Raw genomic sequence first — 17,859 nt, 5'->3', positions numbered from 1 at the left:
TTAGTAGAGACAGGGTTTCACCATATTGGCCAGGCTGGTCTCAAACTCTCAACTTCGTGATCCGCCCGCCTCGGCCTCCTAAAGTGCTGGGATTACAGGTGTGAGCCACCACGCCCAGAGGGAGATATTCTTAACAAGAGTTTTTTAGGGAGTGACCAGGGAGGAGGAGTTTTTGGTGGTGAGGCTTCTTTGGGAAACAGCCCACCTCTGTCCCTGGAGGTGCTGTCCTGGATGACGGTGGTGACAGTAGCTAACTCTGGTCAGGAAAGATGTCCTGGTGCCAACACAGCTCCAAGAGCCTGGGTCTCTGAGCCCAGGGCCAGCACCAGGGGGTGAGCGTGACTTTTGGCTCTCCCCACTCAGAACTTCAGACCTGACCCCTCCCTTGAGAAGGGTCTGAGATTGGCCACCTCCTGGCCATAAGCCGGCTCACGACCCTGCTGCTGTAACTGCCCAGACACTTCCACCCCAATCCAGGAAGTGAACCCGGGCAGCCTGACTCCCAGTACCACCAGTGAGGCCTCAGGCCGGAGAGGAGTGGGAAGGAAGGTCAGGAGCTGTACCTCCGGCGGCCCCTCCCCATGCCTGCCTGCAGCTCCTGTGGCTATGGGGGTCCGTGGGAGGTGCTTTAGATGATGCTGAGAACCACAGGAATGACAAGTCTAGGAAGCTGAGCTGGAGAAGAAAGCAGGTGAGAGCCGGATAGGGGAGCTCCTGGCAGTGAAGACTCCTCCTTTGGGGGCCTCCTGCTTCCCGTACCTGGCTCAGGTGCCCGGGGAGTCCCTGGTGTGTGCTGCACTGGCCCGGTAAGGAAGAGGGGCCCCCCTTCACTTCTCTGAGGTTTGCTTTTTTACAAGATTGATTTATTAACTATGATACAGATCACATAAGGCCTTTTCAGTTTTTTACACCATTCCCATTGAGACAAGTACAATACTTTGTAGCAAATACATGATTTTAAAAAACAAAACCAAACAAAAACACCTCAGTCAGAGATGCCTCAGCCTTCCTTGAGGGCTGATCATGCATTAATCAGGTTGGAGCCTCAAAAAACCCACCATGTGTTTTAAAAAAAAAAAGTCTGGAAATTAAGCAAACATTCCTAACACCAGCTAGATGTTCTGCTTAAAGTCCCTAAAATACAAAGAAACCATTGTTATACTTTGTTTACATACAGGTCTTCACTTTTGCTGCAAAACAGAAATTTGGGCACACAGCCAGACTACTAACACATTTCAATACCATTAATATGTTTTTGTTTTTCTCAGAAACTCAAAATATTTGTTAATTCAACATATATAAAGATCATTTAACATGTGAAAATACAAGTACCAGAAAAATAAGCTGGCAGCAGCACTATTCCAAATTTTCAAACAAGTTTTATTTCCATACAATTCTGACATTTCCTTTTTTTTTTCCTTAAATGTACACAGGGAACATGATTCTTTTTATGCAAACAATAACTTAGGCCCTGTCGTGACTACAGTGAAGGGCAGCATCGCTGCCGGCTCGGCGCGGGAGGCCTGGAGGTGGCCACCCAGGTCAGCGGTGCCCGAGGTGACCCACCATCTCCTGCTCTGTCCCCCCGAGTCCCCGCATCGGCTGCGCTGCACCGGCCGCACCGCGGCCGCGCGCCCCCACCGGACCCGCAACAGCAACTGCCCCCTTCCTGGGCCACTTTCTGACCTGGATACAGACGACGTGCTCCAAGGGAGGACGCCCATCCCCATTACACCTCGGAGCCACGGAGCCGGGGACGCTCCCCCCGCGCAGCTTCTCCGGATCCCTCGAGAAAGCAGCGACTCAACCGGACCCAGCCCCCTGCACAGCAGGCGCCCTCCTGGCCACCGCACCCTACATTTTGTAGCTGGCACCCCCAAAGCAGTGGCATCTCACAGGAAAGGGTGGGAGGGGAGCACAGCTGAGGTGACTTGATGACAAGATGCTGCAACTGGCCTGCTGTCAAGTTGTGGGTGTGTCCAGAATGCCTGCTGGCCTGTGGGGGTCTTTACCAAGGGGATGCTGGTAAAGGCCCAGGCCTCCCTTCCCTAGAAGCAGCAGGAGCCGAGGCACAGGGATGCCCCCATCCCCTTCTGGGCAGCGGGCTGCTCCTATGATGTCACCCTCTGTCCACCATGACAAGGACAGACACTTTGTGCAGAAGAATCTGGGCCGAAGCAGTGCCCCACCTCCAGCAGGAAGCAAAACCAAGGTGGTGGAAGCAGAAGAGTAAGGAGACAGACGCCCGAAGCTGTCTCTATCTACCTCCCCAAACACCAGGCGACGGGAAGGACGGGCACAATGCAAAATGTGTGCTGTGGCACCGTGTGTGACACAAGCCAAGAATTCTAAATGGATTCACGAGCCACGTCACCTAGCCTCAGGTCCTGCCTTTGCAGCCGTCCGAGGTCACAGAGCCAGGATCAGTCTCTGGCTTCGCACCAAGGGCTGCTGTCCCCTCACACGCTGTTTGCCCTCTTGCTGGGCGGGGAGGCTGCGTTGCGTCCCCATTCTGGACAAGCCAGTGTCCACCCGCCCAGTGCTGACAGCGGCATGAGGGTCCCCTGAGCACCCTCTGTGTAAGCACTTTCCAGGGCTTAGAGCCCCAGTGAAGGTGGGGATGGGTACAGCACAGTCCCAGCTAGCCCCAGGCACACTCCTCTGCGGCTCGCACCCAAGTGCCCATTTGGTCTGCACGCTGCCCTGACCGGATGCTGAGGCCCGGCCTGCTATGACTGGCCCCGCCACTGAAACAACCAAGGTGTCCTCTAGTCCCTCAGCCTGGAGCAGCAGATGAGGCTGAAGAGTCGGCAGGGGGATGAGGAACCTGGCTTCCTGTGCACAGGACGCCCTCTGGACAGGAGCAGCCAGTCCCTGCCCGCACCTCGGCTGACCAGGCGCCACGCTGGGGGTGCCCCAGGCCTGGCTTCAGGTACTTCTGTGAGGGGAGGGGTAGAAAGCCCAGGTACTCCTTCTCACCGTCCCCTCCCCACCCCGGGAAAGTCACTGGCCACGGACACATCGGTGGAGTCGGGCCAGGTGGCTTGTGTGCTCACACAAAATATGTTAGCAGTGTTAGCTCAAGCAGTGAGGGGGGCCGGGCCGCTTTTGCCTGTTCACATAGGGACGGCCCAGGCCACCACCTTGCTTTCCCTTCCACCCCCCAATTCTGTGAGGAGCTGACAGGTGAGCATCACCTCAAGAACGGTGGAGGGGTCAGTAAATGGAGCTGTTTCTTCATCTGCTCGGGGGCCAGGGCTGGGGGAGTTTGAGATAATGTGTCTGCCAACCTCAGCTAAAATGAAACACAGATGTCACCATCCAGCCAACCCTGGGCCTACAGAGCCAGGCACAGCTCCGCCAGAAGAGACAAAAATCCATCATCCAACATTCACAGAAAACACGCCTGGACCCTGGGTTTGTTCTCCGATTTGTGTTCAAGAGGCGGTAAAACTTGCAAGGGTAGACGAGTGTTTCCAAGCACCTTCGCTGGCCATTGAGAACTATAGACAGGGAGCCGGCCACCCCCAGAGACAGCTCCGGAGCTGAAGGGCCATTCCCGTCTCGAGCCACTGCAGGCGGGGATAGGCAGGGCAGCTGCAGACGCGGGAGATGTGCCTGTCAGGTCCCGGGAATATACCACAGATCCTGCTTCTTAAAGTGCAACGAGCCCCAAGGGCTGTCTGGTGTGGGGCCCTCTGTACCCCATTAGCCCTTGCCTGGGGTGACTCGAGTCAGGCTTCCTGGACACAGAGGCCATGGCCCAGCTATGCAAGTTTGCTGTGCTGGGGGACAGAGGTGGGCAGAAGAGCTTTCCCTGGGGCAGTGGGAAGGCTGGGCCAGGATGGTGGTGGGTGACAGGCTGGCATGGTGCCTCTGGGCTGGCCAGGACCAGGAAGGATGCCCCTTCGAGGGGACCAGCAGACCGCCACTCCTTCAAGTGCCCCACCCCGCCATATCCCCATCCACACCCCTGCTGGTAGCCTCCATGTCTGGGATAGAATGATTCAACACCAAACACATCAACCCCAACCCAAGTGCACCTGGCACTTTCCAGCTGTCCCCACCTCCCCAGCAAGCACCCACACACACTCACACGCGCGCACACACACCCCACACACATGCTCAAGTAGTGTTTCAATCGCAATGCCTGTGTTCTGGGGCAGCCCAGGCTCCGGCCTGCTGTGCCATCTCCCCGGCTCTCCCCAGGAAGGGCTCAAACCCTCCTCCTGGGAAAAGGGGGGATCTGGTTCTTAGACCTCAGTGCATGAGTGGGACCCCAGCAGGCTCTCAGGCCACAGCTGCAGGCATCCTGGTTTCGCTGCCACAAAGACGAGGGCCACCTCCACCTGTGCGCCTCCCTCCCGGCAGAGGCAGGCGCAGAGTGGAATCTTGAGGTCTGTAGTTTTCTTTCTGTGGTTTCTTCCTTTTCCTTTTAGTTAGTGGAAGGGTTTTTCCATTTTTCCTCCGAGTGTTCCTTTGTTTGCGAGGGAATATATGGGGAAGCCTGTGGAGTGGGCCGGTGGGGAGCCCCACTCTCTGCGCTCAGGCACAAAGCTGTCCTCCACTGTTCTCATCTGCAGGGCCAGCGCCCTCAGCAGGTACCTAGTGGTGGCAGAGCCGTGGCCTACATGTTCCTAAGGAGGCCGCCAGCCAGGCTGCACCCCTACCTTGGGGGGGGTGTGCGCAGATAAGGAAGGTGGGAAGAGACGGACCAATAGAAAGTGTTCTCTTCTCTTCGGGGTTGCCAGCCCGCCCTGGGGCAGACCCGAATCTCGGAGCATCCTCCTCCCTGGCAAAGGCCAGGGCACTGTCCCGACCATGGGCTCTGTACAAGCAAGGGGAGGCGCCCTGAGGTCGGTGTGGGCAGCCAGGTGGGGTGGTGGTCCAGGAAACACAGGGAGGGCACTGGGGCCACTGCCTCCCTAGTTCAGTCCTCAAAGGGGTCCAAGTCAAAGGACAGGGCCCCATGGCTGCTGCCTGTAGCCCGCCCAGGTCTGCAGCGCCGGGCCCAGGGCACCTGCCAGCCCGGCCCGTGGTACCATTGGCTGGTACTCCCACGGAGGTCTTCAGAAGGTGATGGGAGGGCCACTGGCCCCTGCCCCCGCCCCCAGTGGACTTGGTTTTGTTCAAGGCCAAATGCCACCCCAACAGAGAGAGGACTGGTTCTCCTGAAGCCCCAGGCCTTGGTGGCTCACAGCGTGTGTTCGGCTTGAAGCTGGGAGGGAAGCAGTGGCTGCAGTGGAGACTGGGGGGTAGGTGGAGGTGACTGGGGGGGTGACGGCTGACTCGTGACAGGCGTGGAAGTGAGGAAGGGGACGGTGGAAGCCACGGCAGAGGGGGAGCTGGGCCTGGCACCGGGGGGCTCAGTGATAGGCCGATTGTAGAAGAAGAAGGGGCACTGCTGGATGAAGAGCTCAATGATTGTCTGGTAGGTGCGCGTGGCTGTGAGGGCGTCCATGGTGCTGAAGTCAGGTCTCATCAAGGTGGGCCAGAAGCAGATGGAGAGGTTCTCGCTGGTCATGAGATTCACCTTGTTGTTGTGGCTGACCCTGCAGGTGACACCAAATTCAACAGTCAGAACTGAGCAGGCCCTCACTGGCTCCGGGCATTCATGGTCTTCAGCACCCAGGCCCAGCTCCGCCTGCACACCCTCAGCCAGAGGAGAAAAGGCCACGCATAGCTCTCTCTGCCCTGCCCTGCCCGGAAGGCTGCGCCCTCAGTGCCCTCTCCCCTCCAGCCCAGCTCCGCCACATGGCCAGCCTCGGAGAGGCTGCCTGGAGTCCCGCAAGCCCCTGGGGGGGATGGACCCCCTCAGGGATTCACTCTGCAGCCAGCCAAGGCAGTGGCGGTGCTCCAGCTGTGCCAAGGGAGGGAGACTAGTACCCTAAGCCAGAGCGCCATCAGATGCCACTCGGCCAGCAGCCCTTCTCCAGGCACACGCAGCTCGGGGACAGCCACACAGCCTCCCGCCTGCAGTGTGCTCCCGGCTGGAGGCTGGCTCTCTCCTGCGGTACACCTTTTGAGGTGCAGGGTCCTGGCCCGCCCCAGCTGGGAACGTGAATGCTGAGAGTGGACTTTCGGGGGCTCTGAGGTGTTTTTGATTCAGGAGAAGATTTCTGGAGCAACAACACCAAGCAGAGGATCTTCTTTCTCTGCCAGCTTTGGGACGCAGGCTGTACAGGAGGCCCCAGGGCCCTGCTGGAGCCAAGTGCACTGTCTGGTGTTGGGCAGGTCTGGGGCCACGTGGAAGGAGGCCTGAGGATGGGCGAGCGGCAGAGGCTCTGGGCGCTGAGCCCAGAGGGCCCCACGGGAGGCCGGCCAGCACCCCCTCCAGTCCAGGGCCCGATGCTGCTACTGGCTTGAGGACAGAGCCTTGTTCTGTGACACATGGTCCCCTGGCTGTCCATTTTCAGAAGGAAAAACCACCCAGAAGGCCCTGCGACTTACTTGTTTAGGTGAGAGATGACATACTTGAAGACTTCGTGGTTTTCCTTTGGAAATTTCTTTAATACCTCCTTTAGGGCATGCAGCTTCTGCTCCCGGTCGTTGATTTCTGAGGAGACAGAAAACCAAAGCCTTTCATGGCCGAGGCTGGTGGCCACCCCAGGGTGTGCTCTGTGATGGGCCTTCTCTGAGGGCAGCCCAGGGCTTTCTGATGACACCAACCCCTCTCCTTCCCCAAAGCCTGTGCCCAAGGCTGGCACACCTGGCAGTGGCACTGGCCCAGGGGCCTGGCCCACCTCTGTGTCCCAGGCCCCCGCTGAAGGGCTGCACTGTGTGCCTGGGGCTTCCTGGCCCCCACCACCCGAGACAGAACGATCGGAGAGGCTCTGCCATAAAGAACACCATTCTTTGCTCATCCAGTTGCCCCTGGAGACAGGCATCCCTACGCAGAAAGCCTGCTTGCTTCCTGACCAGATGGAGCCGGGCGGCCGCTGCCATCCACCCACGCCAACAGACCTTCGAGGGAGGGAGCCCGTCATGAGACCAAGGCTCTGTCCTTTTCCTAGAGACACAGGGACCCTCCACACATCCCCCTGTTGGAGGGGCTCACGGAAACAGTGGGGGAATTCTTATGCACTTCATCAAAGGAACTAGGCACCCCTTTCCCCAGCACCCACACTTTGCCCACTGTGGAATCCTAATGTCCTGGGAGAGGGAAACAGCGGCCTCGAATCAGCTCGAGAGCCGCGCCAGGCCCAGATCAGTGAGTCCCACGACTGTGTGAAGCAGGAACTCGTCACCCCATTTTGAGGATGTGGCGGCCGAGGTTAGAAGTTGCAGAGCTGGGCCTGGCTGCGGGGCCTGAGCCGTGGCCACTGGCCCGACATCCCGGAGTGGGTGTGGCCCACCTTGGCTGGGAAGGGCACCTGGCGAGGCACAACAGTCCCAGAGCCCACCTGGGGCCCAGTTGGCTAAGACAGCTTTCTCTGTACACGGAAAGAGTCCCTGTGTTTCCTTCTTGGACTCCAGGGCTCAGAACTACGCGAGGGTCTCACAAAGGAGATGGCAGCTATCTCACGACTGGCGGCCCTGGGAGCGGTGAAGAAAGGTCTGTTAAACCGCCAATGGTTGCTAACGGGTTTGGGGGCACAGGCTCCTTTGAGATGGATGGCGGGGCCACGATGAGACGCATGTGTACTATTCTGCCGATGAATCCAGAAGGGGTGCGGACTCCCCGAACCAGGTATTCTAAAGCTTGTGGCCTCCTAGTCACCTCTGCAGCAGGTGATGTGCCCTGAGGATGAGTTGTGGGAGCTGCACGAGGACCCTGGTGAGAGTGAGACCCGAAGGGCAGACAGAACGCCAACGGCAGCAGGCTGAGCAGGGAGCAACGTCCTGTGGTGGTCTGGAGTCCACATCCTGACTCGGGTGGCCCTGGGAGCAAATCTGCCCTCTCATACCAACTGTGTCACCTTGGGCAAGTGGCACCTAGGGTCAGTCTCCTTGTCTGTAGAAGGGGCTTTGGACAGTGCCTCCTTCATTCAGAGACACCCTGCAGTTAAATGAAGAGGTCACAGCTGGACACAAAATAGGGGTACCTGGGAGGCAGTCTGACTCGCAGGAGCCTGTGGGAGGGAGGCTGCAGGGCTGGCAGGGGCAGCGCTCCAGGAGCTCTCCCGGCAGCTGAATGAGGATGAATGAAACCAGGCAAATCTGCGGCCTTGAGCGTGACTTATGAGAGCAGTGTTTTGGTGACATCTGGCTACCAGAAATGACTGACAAAGTCCTGGGAGCTAGTTATTGGGCTATGAGCAGCTTCATTTCTATAAATCCAAGGTTTATTTTAAGGGCTCCACCTCAAGGGCACACTCTTTTTTTTTTTTTTTTTTTTTCCTGTCGCCCAGGCTGGAGTGCAATGGCATGATCTCGGCTGACTGCAGCCTCTGCCTCCTGGGTTCAAGCGATTCTCCTGCCCCAGCCTCCCAAGTAGCTGGGATTACAGGTGCATACCACCACGTCCAGCCAATTTTTGTATTTTTAGTAGAGACGGGGTTTCACCATGTTGGCCAGGATGGTCTCGAACTCCTGACCTCAGGTGGTCCGCCCGCCTCAGCGTCTCAAAGTGCTGGGATTACAGGCGTGAGCCACTGCACCCGGCTATAAGCACACTCTTTTCTATGACCTTGAGTCTTCAAACAGTTCATTGCCATGTTACAATAAACTTTACATAAACAAAGTAAGCTGCTGTAGGGAGGACCGGAGACTATTAGGAAGCGCAGGCGGCATGTGTGTGGCGCAGAGCGTCACTTCATAAAACCATCATGCCCCCTTCTAGCTGCTAGCTTGGCACAGGAGGACACAGGTCTCTCTGAAGGTCCCTGCACAACCAAAACACAGCTGTGTTTGTCTTAATTAGGCATCGAGTGGCAGCACCTTTACATAAGAGCCAGGTGTCACCCCATCCTCTGGCTGGAGGCAGGAAATGGGGCTGGCAAAGCCCAGGTCTGCCAGGGACATCTTCTCTCCTTCCTATCTGACAAGCAGCAAGGAGGGTGGCTTTGTTTCTTCCTTAGGGCTGAGGAGAGGCAGCTGTAGGAATTACAGAGCCTGCTTTGATAATAATTTAGGGACAGGCCGAGCACAGTGGCACACGCCTGTAAACCCAGCACTTTGGGAGGCTGAGGCGGGCGGATCACTTGAGGTCAGGCGTTTGAGACCATTCTGGCCAACATGGGGAAACCCCGTCTCTATTAAAAATACAAAAATCAGCTGGGTGTGGTGGCATGCACCTGTAATCCCAGCTACTTGGGAGGCTGAGGCAGGAGAATCACTTGAATGCAGGAGGTGAAGGTTGCAGTGAGCTGAGACCACACCACTGCACTCCAGCCTGGGTGACAGAGCAATTCTGTCTCTAAATAAATAAATAAAAGAAAATTAGAGGCTGCCCCCTAAAATCCCAGCCTCCTCCTGCATGTGCACCTCACCGAGCGCCTGTTGAGGAGCCAGCGGCTGGTCTCCTGGCCTGCTCCCCTCCCCACTGGCTGCCTGGTCCAGGCATTCCTGCATACTGAGCAGCAGCCCCGGAGCTCACTGGGCAGAGGTGAAGGAAGGCGAGAGGCCCTTCCACTCAAGTCTGGCTCATACTAAAAGCAAGGCCAACCTTGTCAACATCCTTTTGACTCAGCTGTATTCACCTCTTTCCTTAAGCAAAGCCTGCCCTCACCCCACCAGTGCCTCTCTGCCAAGGGACCTTCTCCAGGAATCTGGCTGAAGCCTCTCCACATGGCAAAGGCACCAGCGGCTGCTTAGATTTGGGCACTGCCCAAGTGCTGGCGGGACAGCCTCATAGCGTTCTTCCCACAGCCCTGACCGCAGACCTGCATGGAAGGTGGGACTGGGTGTTGCCCATATGGTGGCTGAGAAACCCACTCCAGAGGCCAAGCGAAGGCCACAAGGCTGGTGATGGTGAAGGTGGATGGGACCCCGTCTCCCCGCATGTGGTAAAGCCCTCTCTGACAGGAGAGGGGATGGGAGGCCCTCCAGGGTGCTGCCTTCACCAGCTAGGACACCATACTTTTTTTCTATACCCACCCTTCCCTGACCCAGGACTGGGGGGTACCAGCAAGCAGTCTGTGCCTGCGTGGCATTTTCAGTTGCTCTGGTTCGAACCAGGCACAGGTCCCTTCGACAGTCCTCAGCAAGGGAGGAGGTGACTGACCCAGAGGCAGGTGGGCCCGAAAGGGGCTGGGCTCAGCACATGGGACGGGTGAGGCTGTGTGGTGACAGCGCCCCATTCTTGCCTCGTCAGACAATGCAAACTGTTTTATTCTTGGATTTGGGAGGACCTCTCGTCCTTGGGTCATTGGTTGGTTCACAGTGTGTGGGGAGGAGCAGATGTTTGCTGGGCCCACTCCTGCCCGGGCACCATTTCACACACTGGGGATGCAGTAGAGAACAAAGCCAAATTCCCTGCTGATCACGGTCCAGTGGAATGAGGGGAAGGACCCAGCGGGGCCCTCCCTCGTCCAGGAGCTCTGGACCGGCTCCTTGAGGCCTTCCTGGCCCAGCCCCCATCTCCCCTCCTGACCACCATCCTGGTCCCCAGGAGTTCACGGCGTCTCTGGCCAACTGCTGCTTGCTGAGCTTGGTGCTGCTGCGGCTGTGCTGCTCCAGCCTGGGTGTGGTCAAGCAGGCTCCGGTGGCTCTGAGCCAGAAGCCTGGGGAACAGGTTGGTGGCCAAGGGCCAGCCCCCCCATGCTCCCTGGACATCTTCTGTTCTGTGGTGCTGCCGCAGGCCGGGCCAGTCTGTGTGGACCTGGGTCACAGGGCAGCAGCGCACTCAGGAGAGCCACTCACCACCTTCAGTGGAGCCCTGATCTACAGGGGCCTGCAGCTTCAACAGGGGGGCCGGCCCACCCCGGCCAGGTGTCTACACTGGCCAAAGAAACAGCAGGGGCAATGGGCTCCCTGGGTCCCTGCTGGGACGGGGCCTTCAGGACACCCAGCCCTGGGTATGCTACTGCAACCCAGACCCACCATGGTACAGGTGCCAAGGGTGGCCCCTCCCCATGCCTGGTATGCACTGGTTTGTGGACTCCCAGGTCCACTCCTCCAGACTTTTGGTGTTACCTCCATCCCCTTCAGAGTCCCCACCGGACCCAGACTCTGGAGGGCTGGTCCTCACATCCTTTGCTCCCTCAGCCTGCCCTTCGGGAGTAACAAGAGCAAACCATGTTGCTCCAGTATGAGGTCAGGGGTAGACAGGAGTTCAGGGGTGCGGGCCGGGGGAGACGGCAGCCTATGGAGGAGACGCAGGCTCCACAGTGCACTTGCCCCTCTGCTTGGCTCAGCTCCCGGTGGCTCTGCCCTTGCTTAGGGGGTGTGGGCTGGGAGCAGCACCCGCTGCTTAGGGCCCCAGCAGCACCTCTTCCTGGGACATCATACTTTTGAACTTAGGGGCCAGTCGACTGAGAGCAAGAAACGTCCAGGCGAGGTATTTTTGGGCCAGTTGAACCAAGACAGCCTGGACGCAGACCCAGCAATTTAGTACAATTGAGGCCCCAAGAACTCAGGAGGAAGGGGAGGGGACAGCCAGAGGGTACAGGGCCCTTACTGAGCAGCTTCCCATCTCTCTTATGGCATAGAGACACTAGGCCTCACACAGCCAGACACTGATTCAAGGTCACACAAATTGGCGGCAGGGACCCCGTTCCCAAACAACACTGCCCTGGCTGTGCCATGCCACTTGCCATCACTGGCACCTCGGCTGCCAACCAAGCTCTAGGCCCGGGTCTGCTGCTGCCAGCTTAGTGCCTGGAGGAAAGTCCCTGCTGGCCGCTGCTGACCACCTGCACGCCTGCATCACCAGGAAAGGCAAAGCCTGGCTCAAGGTCACAGCCCTGCCGTCATCATGCAGGCTCGTCCGGCCTCTGCTCTCCCCGCCCCTGGGGCTCTCCCCGCCCCAGGTGGTAAACAACTCCAAGGCCAAGACCTCACTCTGTGGGGCCCAGAATGGAGAATCCAGGCTGTCCTTCCCTGGAGACGTGGCTTTGCCTGTCAGCAGGACCTGTTGAGTGTCCTGTCCCATCAAGCTGAGCTGGGGACCGCATACGTGTGTCCACTGCCATCTGTCCCTGTGCACACGGGGCCTGGCTCTCTGAAATTCATGACCCTGTGTGGGTGTGAGGAACACCCCGTGCCCTTGGGCAGCTATCTGGACAGATGAAAGGAAGGCAGGATCCCCGACTCAGCAACGTCCCAAGGCAGCTCGTGCACAAGAGCTCAGAAAGCGGCAGGGCCGTCCCCTGGTGGCCTTGGCTGTACTGATTATCTCAAGCCTAAACCGCCTCATCTGTCAAATGCAAAGGGCGAGACCATGAGCCGGCATCCTGAACCACGCAGGGGTCACACATCCCCTTCGACAATCTCATGAAAATGGCCTCTCTCTAAATTAAGAAGACTGTTTTGTGACCGGTTACAGGGAGTTAATGGGGACCCTGGAGCCACAGGTCCTTTGCCCATGACCCTCTGGTCTGAGATGGGGCCACCTCTAGCACCCGTTTCAGCACAGAAGCCACAGGGCAGGGCCTATGGACACTGGCTAGTTGGGGGAAACTCTGGACAGGCAGGGAGCGGGGAGTCACCAGAGACAGGGGAGACACAGCAGGCCAGCAACTCCTGAAGGCGGGGCTGGGCTGCAGGGAGGAGACAACACAGGTAGTACAAGCCTTTTCCTCCGGCTCCTGAAACCCTGGCCCACCTCCCCTGTGACGCCCTCTTCCTTGTGCCTTCCTTGCTGGGGTTTGCGGCTTCAAGCTCAGCTTGCTTTGCCCTGTCTGCACAGAGCTTCAGCTTGCACCCATAGAGGGCAGGTACTCAAGCCCTGGCTTGCCGCTCCCTAGCGGTGTGACCCTGGGCAGGCTGTGTCACCTCTGAGAAGCTGCTTCTTTCTCTGTAAAATAGAGATGTATTATAATACCATCTCCCTCAAAGGAAGATCAGTGGTGGGAATCAAACGCCTTGTGGAGAGCCTAGGCAGGCACACAAGCCCTGGGCGCTATGCTGCTACTCCTGTTCATTTCTGAATCTCCCACGTGTCACCTTAAACGTGGTAGGAAAATAACTGGCGAATAATCACAGACATCTCCATTTGGCAGTACATTTTCAGCAGTGTTCAATATTGTGAAATTCTGGAGCTAAGAAAACCATTTGATAGTGACCTTGATATTTGTTGTGATGGGATTTGAAACGGGTTCCAAGGCCTGAACACATATAGACACAATTGCTCTCAGGGATTAAGTAGAAAGAGCTGGTCAAGTTGATGTAGCCATGGAAACGCCAGCCAGTCTGGGAAGAGCTACTCTGGGGCACGATCATCTTTTTTCCGTTATATCCCTTAACACCGCTAACTTTTGCACCGCCTGGTATCTGTGGCTCAGCTGAACACAGCCCTGCTTTTCGGTCAACTGCTCCGGCTGTGAGAGGTGCCGTGTCAGCACGAGCTTCTCTCCCACCCGCTTAGGTCAGGTTCAAGACAGCAGAGCCCCCGCGGAGTAGCGTGGGGCACAGGAAGCACACAATGGGAAGAGGAAGTGGAAATCTCCATCCTTTCCCAGGCTGCGCAGTGACAGTGGCAAGAAGCCACCTCCTGAGCGGTGGAAGCTGCTGTTGGGGGGGCGGCTGATTCCCTATCAACAGCACCTCCCGCTTCTGCCTGCCCCCCCAACCCTACACAAAAAGATGCTATGTCAGCAGTTCCCGAAGAAACAATGGGGTTCTGCTGGGTGCCAGGATTTCACGCACCTCTAGATGGCGCCAAGTCAAGACAAATGCAGACAGGAATCCCCGGCTTTCTGCAAACTGGGTACCAGTCCACACCTTCCTCTTTTCCTAACTCCCACTGTGAGATGAGCTTCGGTGGAAAGAAAGCTGGCTCCAGAATAGAGATTTCCCATGCAACTTCACATCTGTGTCTGCCTGGAGCCTGCTGGAGAAGTGACTGCTGGGAAAGCCTCTATCTTCAGATGGCATGATCAGAGGAGAAGCCTGCAACCGTCCCCACCTGCTAACTCCCCTGGAGAAACCCTGACCCCCGTCTTCAGAAGGCAGATGGGAAGGAGGGCCAGGCTACTCTATGACTGTCCCAGGAATAGCACACTCTCCTGCCCCATCCCTGTGGGCTTAGATAAGGTCAGGAGCTGTGAACAATTCCAGTCAGCTGAGAGTGGACAGAGTAAGGTGAAGGTGGCATCCACGTTGTGAAACAGACATCACAGGAAGTGCAGATCCCGGAAGGGTGATTTTGGAGGCCCCATAGCCTGTCAGTATCGAGGCTGTGGCCGTTCAGGGGTGGGCTTCCTCCACACCTGTTTCCCTCAGATGCTACGAGAGTCAGTGACCCAGGACTCAGGGCCATGCTGATCCGTCACCTCCCTCAAATTTCTGCCTACACTGTCAGCCTTGTGAATAAATTGTGCTTGCTTAAAGCTCCCTCTTTGAAGCTGAGCAGTAACAAGATGAGACTAAGGTCCGGCCCCCGAGGGACACCTCTCCTTTCCTCTTCCCCACAGCCTGGCCGCTGGATCACGGGGTGGCTGTGGTCTCTGGGCAATTGGCAGACACGCTCCCTTCTGCAGCTGCATGACAAGGGCTGCCTCTTGGCCCGCCAGAGGCACAGAGCAGGAGGGCTGCTGGCCACTTATAAGGTAGTGAGGGCCACATGGTGGGACGCTCTGAGAGGTCAGGCCTCCTCTGTGGCACTACACAAAGTCCCGGGAAAGCCTGGCCAGTGAGAAGGCTTACCCACTGGATGGACAGATACCTCTAGAGAGTGGCAGGCCGGGGCAACAACAGCTGATGAGGCAAGGTGGATACCAGTAACACCAGAGGTGCTCATTTGCTATAGCATCCAGTGGTCTCCCGGCCAGGGCCACTGGACCTGTCTCTTACCCTCCAGAGCTGGCTTCCTAAGAGGCTGTATGACCTAGACCCACATTAGGCTCATTACATGAGAGGTAGGAGAAGACAGGTAAGACTCAGGGAAAGGAAAGGAAGACCCACTATTACATAGGCTGTTCACAGCCTCGTTTCTAGGCCTTTCCTAATCGAATTTCATCTGCAGGAGTCGGGATGGTAACAAGGGCAGGACACTAAGGGGCGGGGAAGGTTCAGTTGGCCACAAGCAAAGGAGCCACGTCTGACTCCGAAACCATGCTCTTAACTAATGAGTATGTGGGAACCTGCAACTCCCTGGATGTAACCCCCAGGTCAGCACCTACAGTCTACAAAGGCAGGAGCCCGATTTACAAGTCCCACTCGTGCCACTGGTTAATTCCCTTGCCTCCTGTCCTTCAAACCTCCGCTCTAAGAGCCAGCGTCCATGCCGAGGGCAGGGCCCGGTCTTCCTCAATCTGCCCCACGCTGGGCCGCCGGTACTCACTGTGTGCCTCCACCAAATCGATCTGCATGTTGTACGGGACCAGGGGGTCAGGCAGTTCTGAGAAAAAGCTCTTCATGGCGCCGGCCACGGTATTCACCGTAAAGTCTTTCTCTGCCAAGTCCAGGTTGTGGTCTGAAAGGAAGTCAGGAGAGTGAGGTCATACCACTCTAAGCCAGGCAGAAGCAACAGGACAAACTGGGGCCTGGGAGAGGCCAGAGAAACCTCAGGAACCCAGGGACGGCCTCAGGCCTGGCAGGGATTGGACAGGTGGCACCATGGGAGTGCTAATGCGGGTTCCGAGGTTCAGACAGAGGCTGGGCCCAGTCTCTTTCCGAAACTGCTGAACCGCCCCTCCCCCACCCTCGGGGCCGCGGTGCTGCCCCCACACACTGGTTTTCGGTGCTAGGTGCTTGCCCTCATCTGGCTTCCGTGTGTTGTTCCCTCTTCCTTACTCCTCTCCTGTCACAGGAGGAGGAGGCAGCTTTTCTAAAGGGTGGCTCACTTTCAGGTAGGTCACAAAGATGTCAGCAACCACCATGACTGCCACCTCCATCCTTGTCCCCTATGGTGGGAGGGCAAACAGACTCATGTTTTTCTCTCTCTGGCCCTTCCCAGCCATCGGCACCACTGAGCCATCTCTCACTTTCCTCCGTGCTGCATACATACTTTAGTGCATTCCTGATGACGAAGAACTCTCTACAGATGGACAGCAGCAGGTTCCATTGTCGGGGAGGTAAGCTGTTACAGGACCTTCCATATACACCAATGCACCCCACACGGAGGGCTCTACCCTCACTTTGGCCTCATGTCTCCTGTCCCACAGATTTTCGTGTGGTCCCCTCTGCCTGCTGCCGGCCAGCTGAGCCCGACTGCGGTGCTGCAAGGCGCCAGGGCCGCCCACCTGGGGAGTGGGTGCGGTGCGTGCCCTGGGGGATGCCTCCTGCCCTGGCCGCGGACCAATGGGAACGTGCCCTGCTCTGGTGTGTTTTGCTTCTAGCACTGGGGGACGTGGCTTCTTATCCCACAGTGTGATCAATTCCAAGAGGCAGAGTCTGGCTGCCTGACTTTAGGCCTCTTGATGCTGACCCAGCTTAGGATAAGGGAGTCCCAGCCAAGAGCTCTGTAACTTGGGTCTGCATCCCAAGGGCTCAGCTCCTCACACAACAGTCCCTCGCCTTCTCTGGCGCAGGGACTTTGTGAGGAGGGTATATCTGAGGCCCTGGCAAAACAGGATCACCTCTCAACCCGACTTGTATAGTATGTGCCTGCAACTAGCTCTGCATGGCCAGAGAGGCCAAACTCTTCAGGGTGGGGAGGGAGGTGCATGCCCGGCAACCTGGAGGAGCATCTGTGAATTGTGGTGTGGGGAGTGGCCCACGTGACCCAGCCTCGGCAGGGATGGTGCTTCAGTTCACTGACAGGACCTGGTCCCCTCGCCTCCCCACTGGGGCCACACATGGTCTCTTTCTCAGTCTCAGCACCTCGTGGCTTTGGGTGTGTGCTGGCAGGAGTGCCCCGAGGTCCCACAGACAGTCCACCAAGACAGCTGTGTCTGCCTTGACTGGCTCTGGCCTCCGACGCCTGCCCAGGCTGTGCCTTACCTTGATCGAACTGTCTCTGCAGGCTCTCCATCTCCGACTTGTTCCCGCTGACCCTGTAGATGCCTTCTGTGCTCAGTCCTGAGTAGAAACAGGCAGGGTTTAGGAGCAGAACTGGAGAGCAGAGAACGCGGAGGACGGGGCTCAAAGACAGAAGGAGAAAGCCCCGGAAAGTGCGTGAGGCGCCCGCCGCAGACAGGGCTGGGCCTCGGCACACTCTCATTTGACTTTTCTGGATACTTCAACCCATTTGCCCTCCATTTTCTTTGTCACTTAAACATTTTAAAGTACTTGTTTTTTGTTTAAAGTATAGCAGCTAAAGATAACTTGTGTGCATTAGTTGTGCTGTTAATCATACAGGGTTGGCTGGGTGCGGTGGCTCATGTCTGTAATCCCAGCACTTTGGGAAGCTGAGGCAGGAGGATCACTTGAGGTCAGGAGTTCGAGACCAGCCTTGCCATCATAGTGAAACCCAGTCTCTACTAAAAATACAAAATTAGCTAGATGTGGTGGTGCATGCCTGTAATCCCAGCTATTTGGGAGGCTGAGGCAGGAGAATCGCTTGAACCTCGGAGGCAGAGGTTGCAATAAGCTGAGATTGCCTCACTGCACTCTAGCCTGGGCGACGGTGAGGCTCCATTTCAAAAAAAAAAAGCCGGGCGCAGCGGCTCACGCCTGTAATCCCAGCACTTTGGGAGGCCGAGGCGGGTGGATCACAAGGTCAAGAGATCGAGACCATCCTGGTCAACATGGTGAAACCCTGGCTCTACTAAAACTACAAAAAATTAGCTGGGCATGGTGGCGCGTCTCTGTAGTCCCAGCTACTCAGGAGGCTGAGGTAGGAGAATTGCCTGAACCCAGGAGGCGGAGGTTGCG

At 57.3% G+C, this 17,859-nt stretch overlaps 1 protein-coding gene across 1 annotated transcript in view; it reads right to left on the bottom strand.

Annotated features, from left to right (window-relative positions):
- Nucleotides 1–4,985: 4,985 nt before the first annotated feature.
- Nucleotides 4,986–17,859, bottom strand: part of ARHGAP35 (Rho GTPase activating protein 35) — a 136,503-nt gene continuing 123,629 nt past the window's right edge. The window contains exons 4-7 of the mRNA XM_017500386.2: nucleotides 16,987–17,064; nucleotides 15,386–15,517; nucleotides 6,451–6,556; nucleotides 4,986–5,552 (exon numbers count right to left, since the gene is read on the bottom strand). Of these exons, the coding sequence (XP_017355875.1) occupies nucleotides 5,195–5,552; nucleotides 6,451–6,556; nucleotides 15,386–15,517; nucleotides 16,987–17,064 (674 nt within the window). The 3' untranslated portion in view covers nucleotides 4,986–5,194. The remainder of the gene's footprint in view (nucleotides 5,553–6,450; nucleotides 6,557–15,385; nucleotides 15,518–16,986; nucleotides 17,065–17,859) is intronic.

This window comes from Cebus imitator, unplaced genomic scaffold (genome assembly GCF_001604975.1).
Source record: "Cebus imitator isolate Cc_AM_T3 unplaced genomic scaffold, Cebus_imitator-1.0 Scaffold266, whole genome shotgun sequence".
Classification (NCBI taxonomy): domain Eukaryota; kingdom Metazoa; phylum Chordata; class Mammalia; order Primates; family Cebidae; genus Cebus; species Cebus imitator.
Note: the sequence above shows the minus strand (reverse complement) of the source record. Positions and strands in the feature narration are given on the sequence as shown.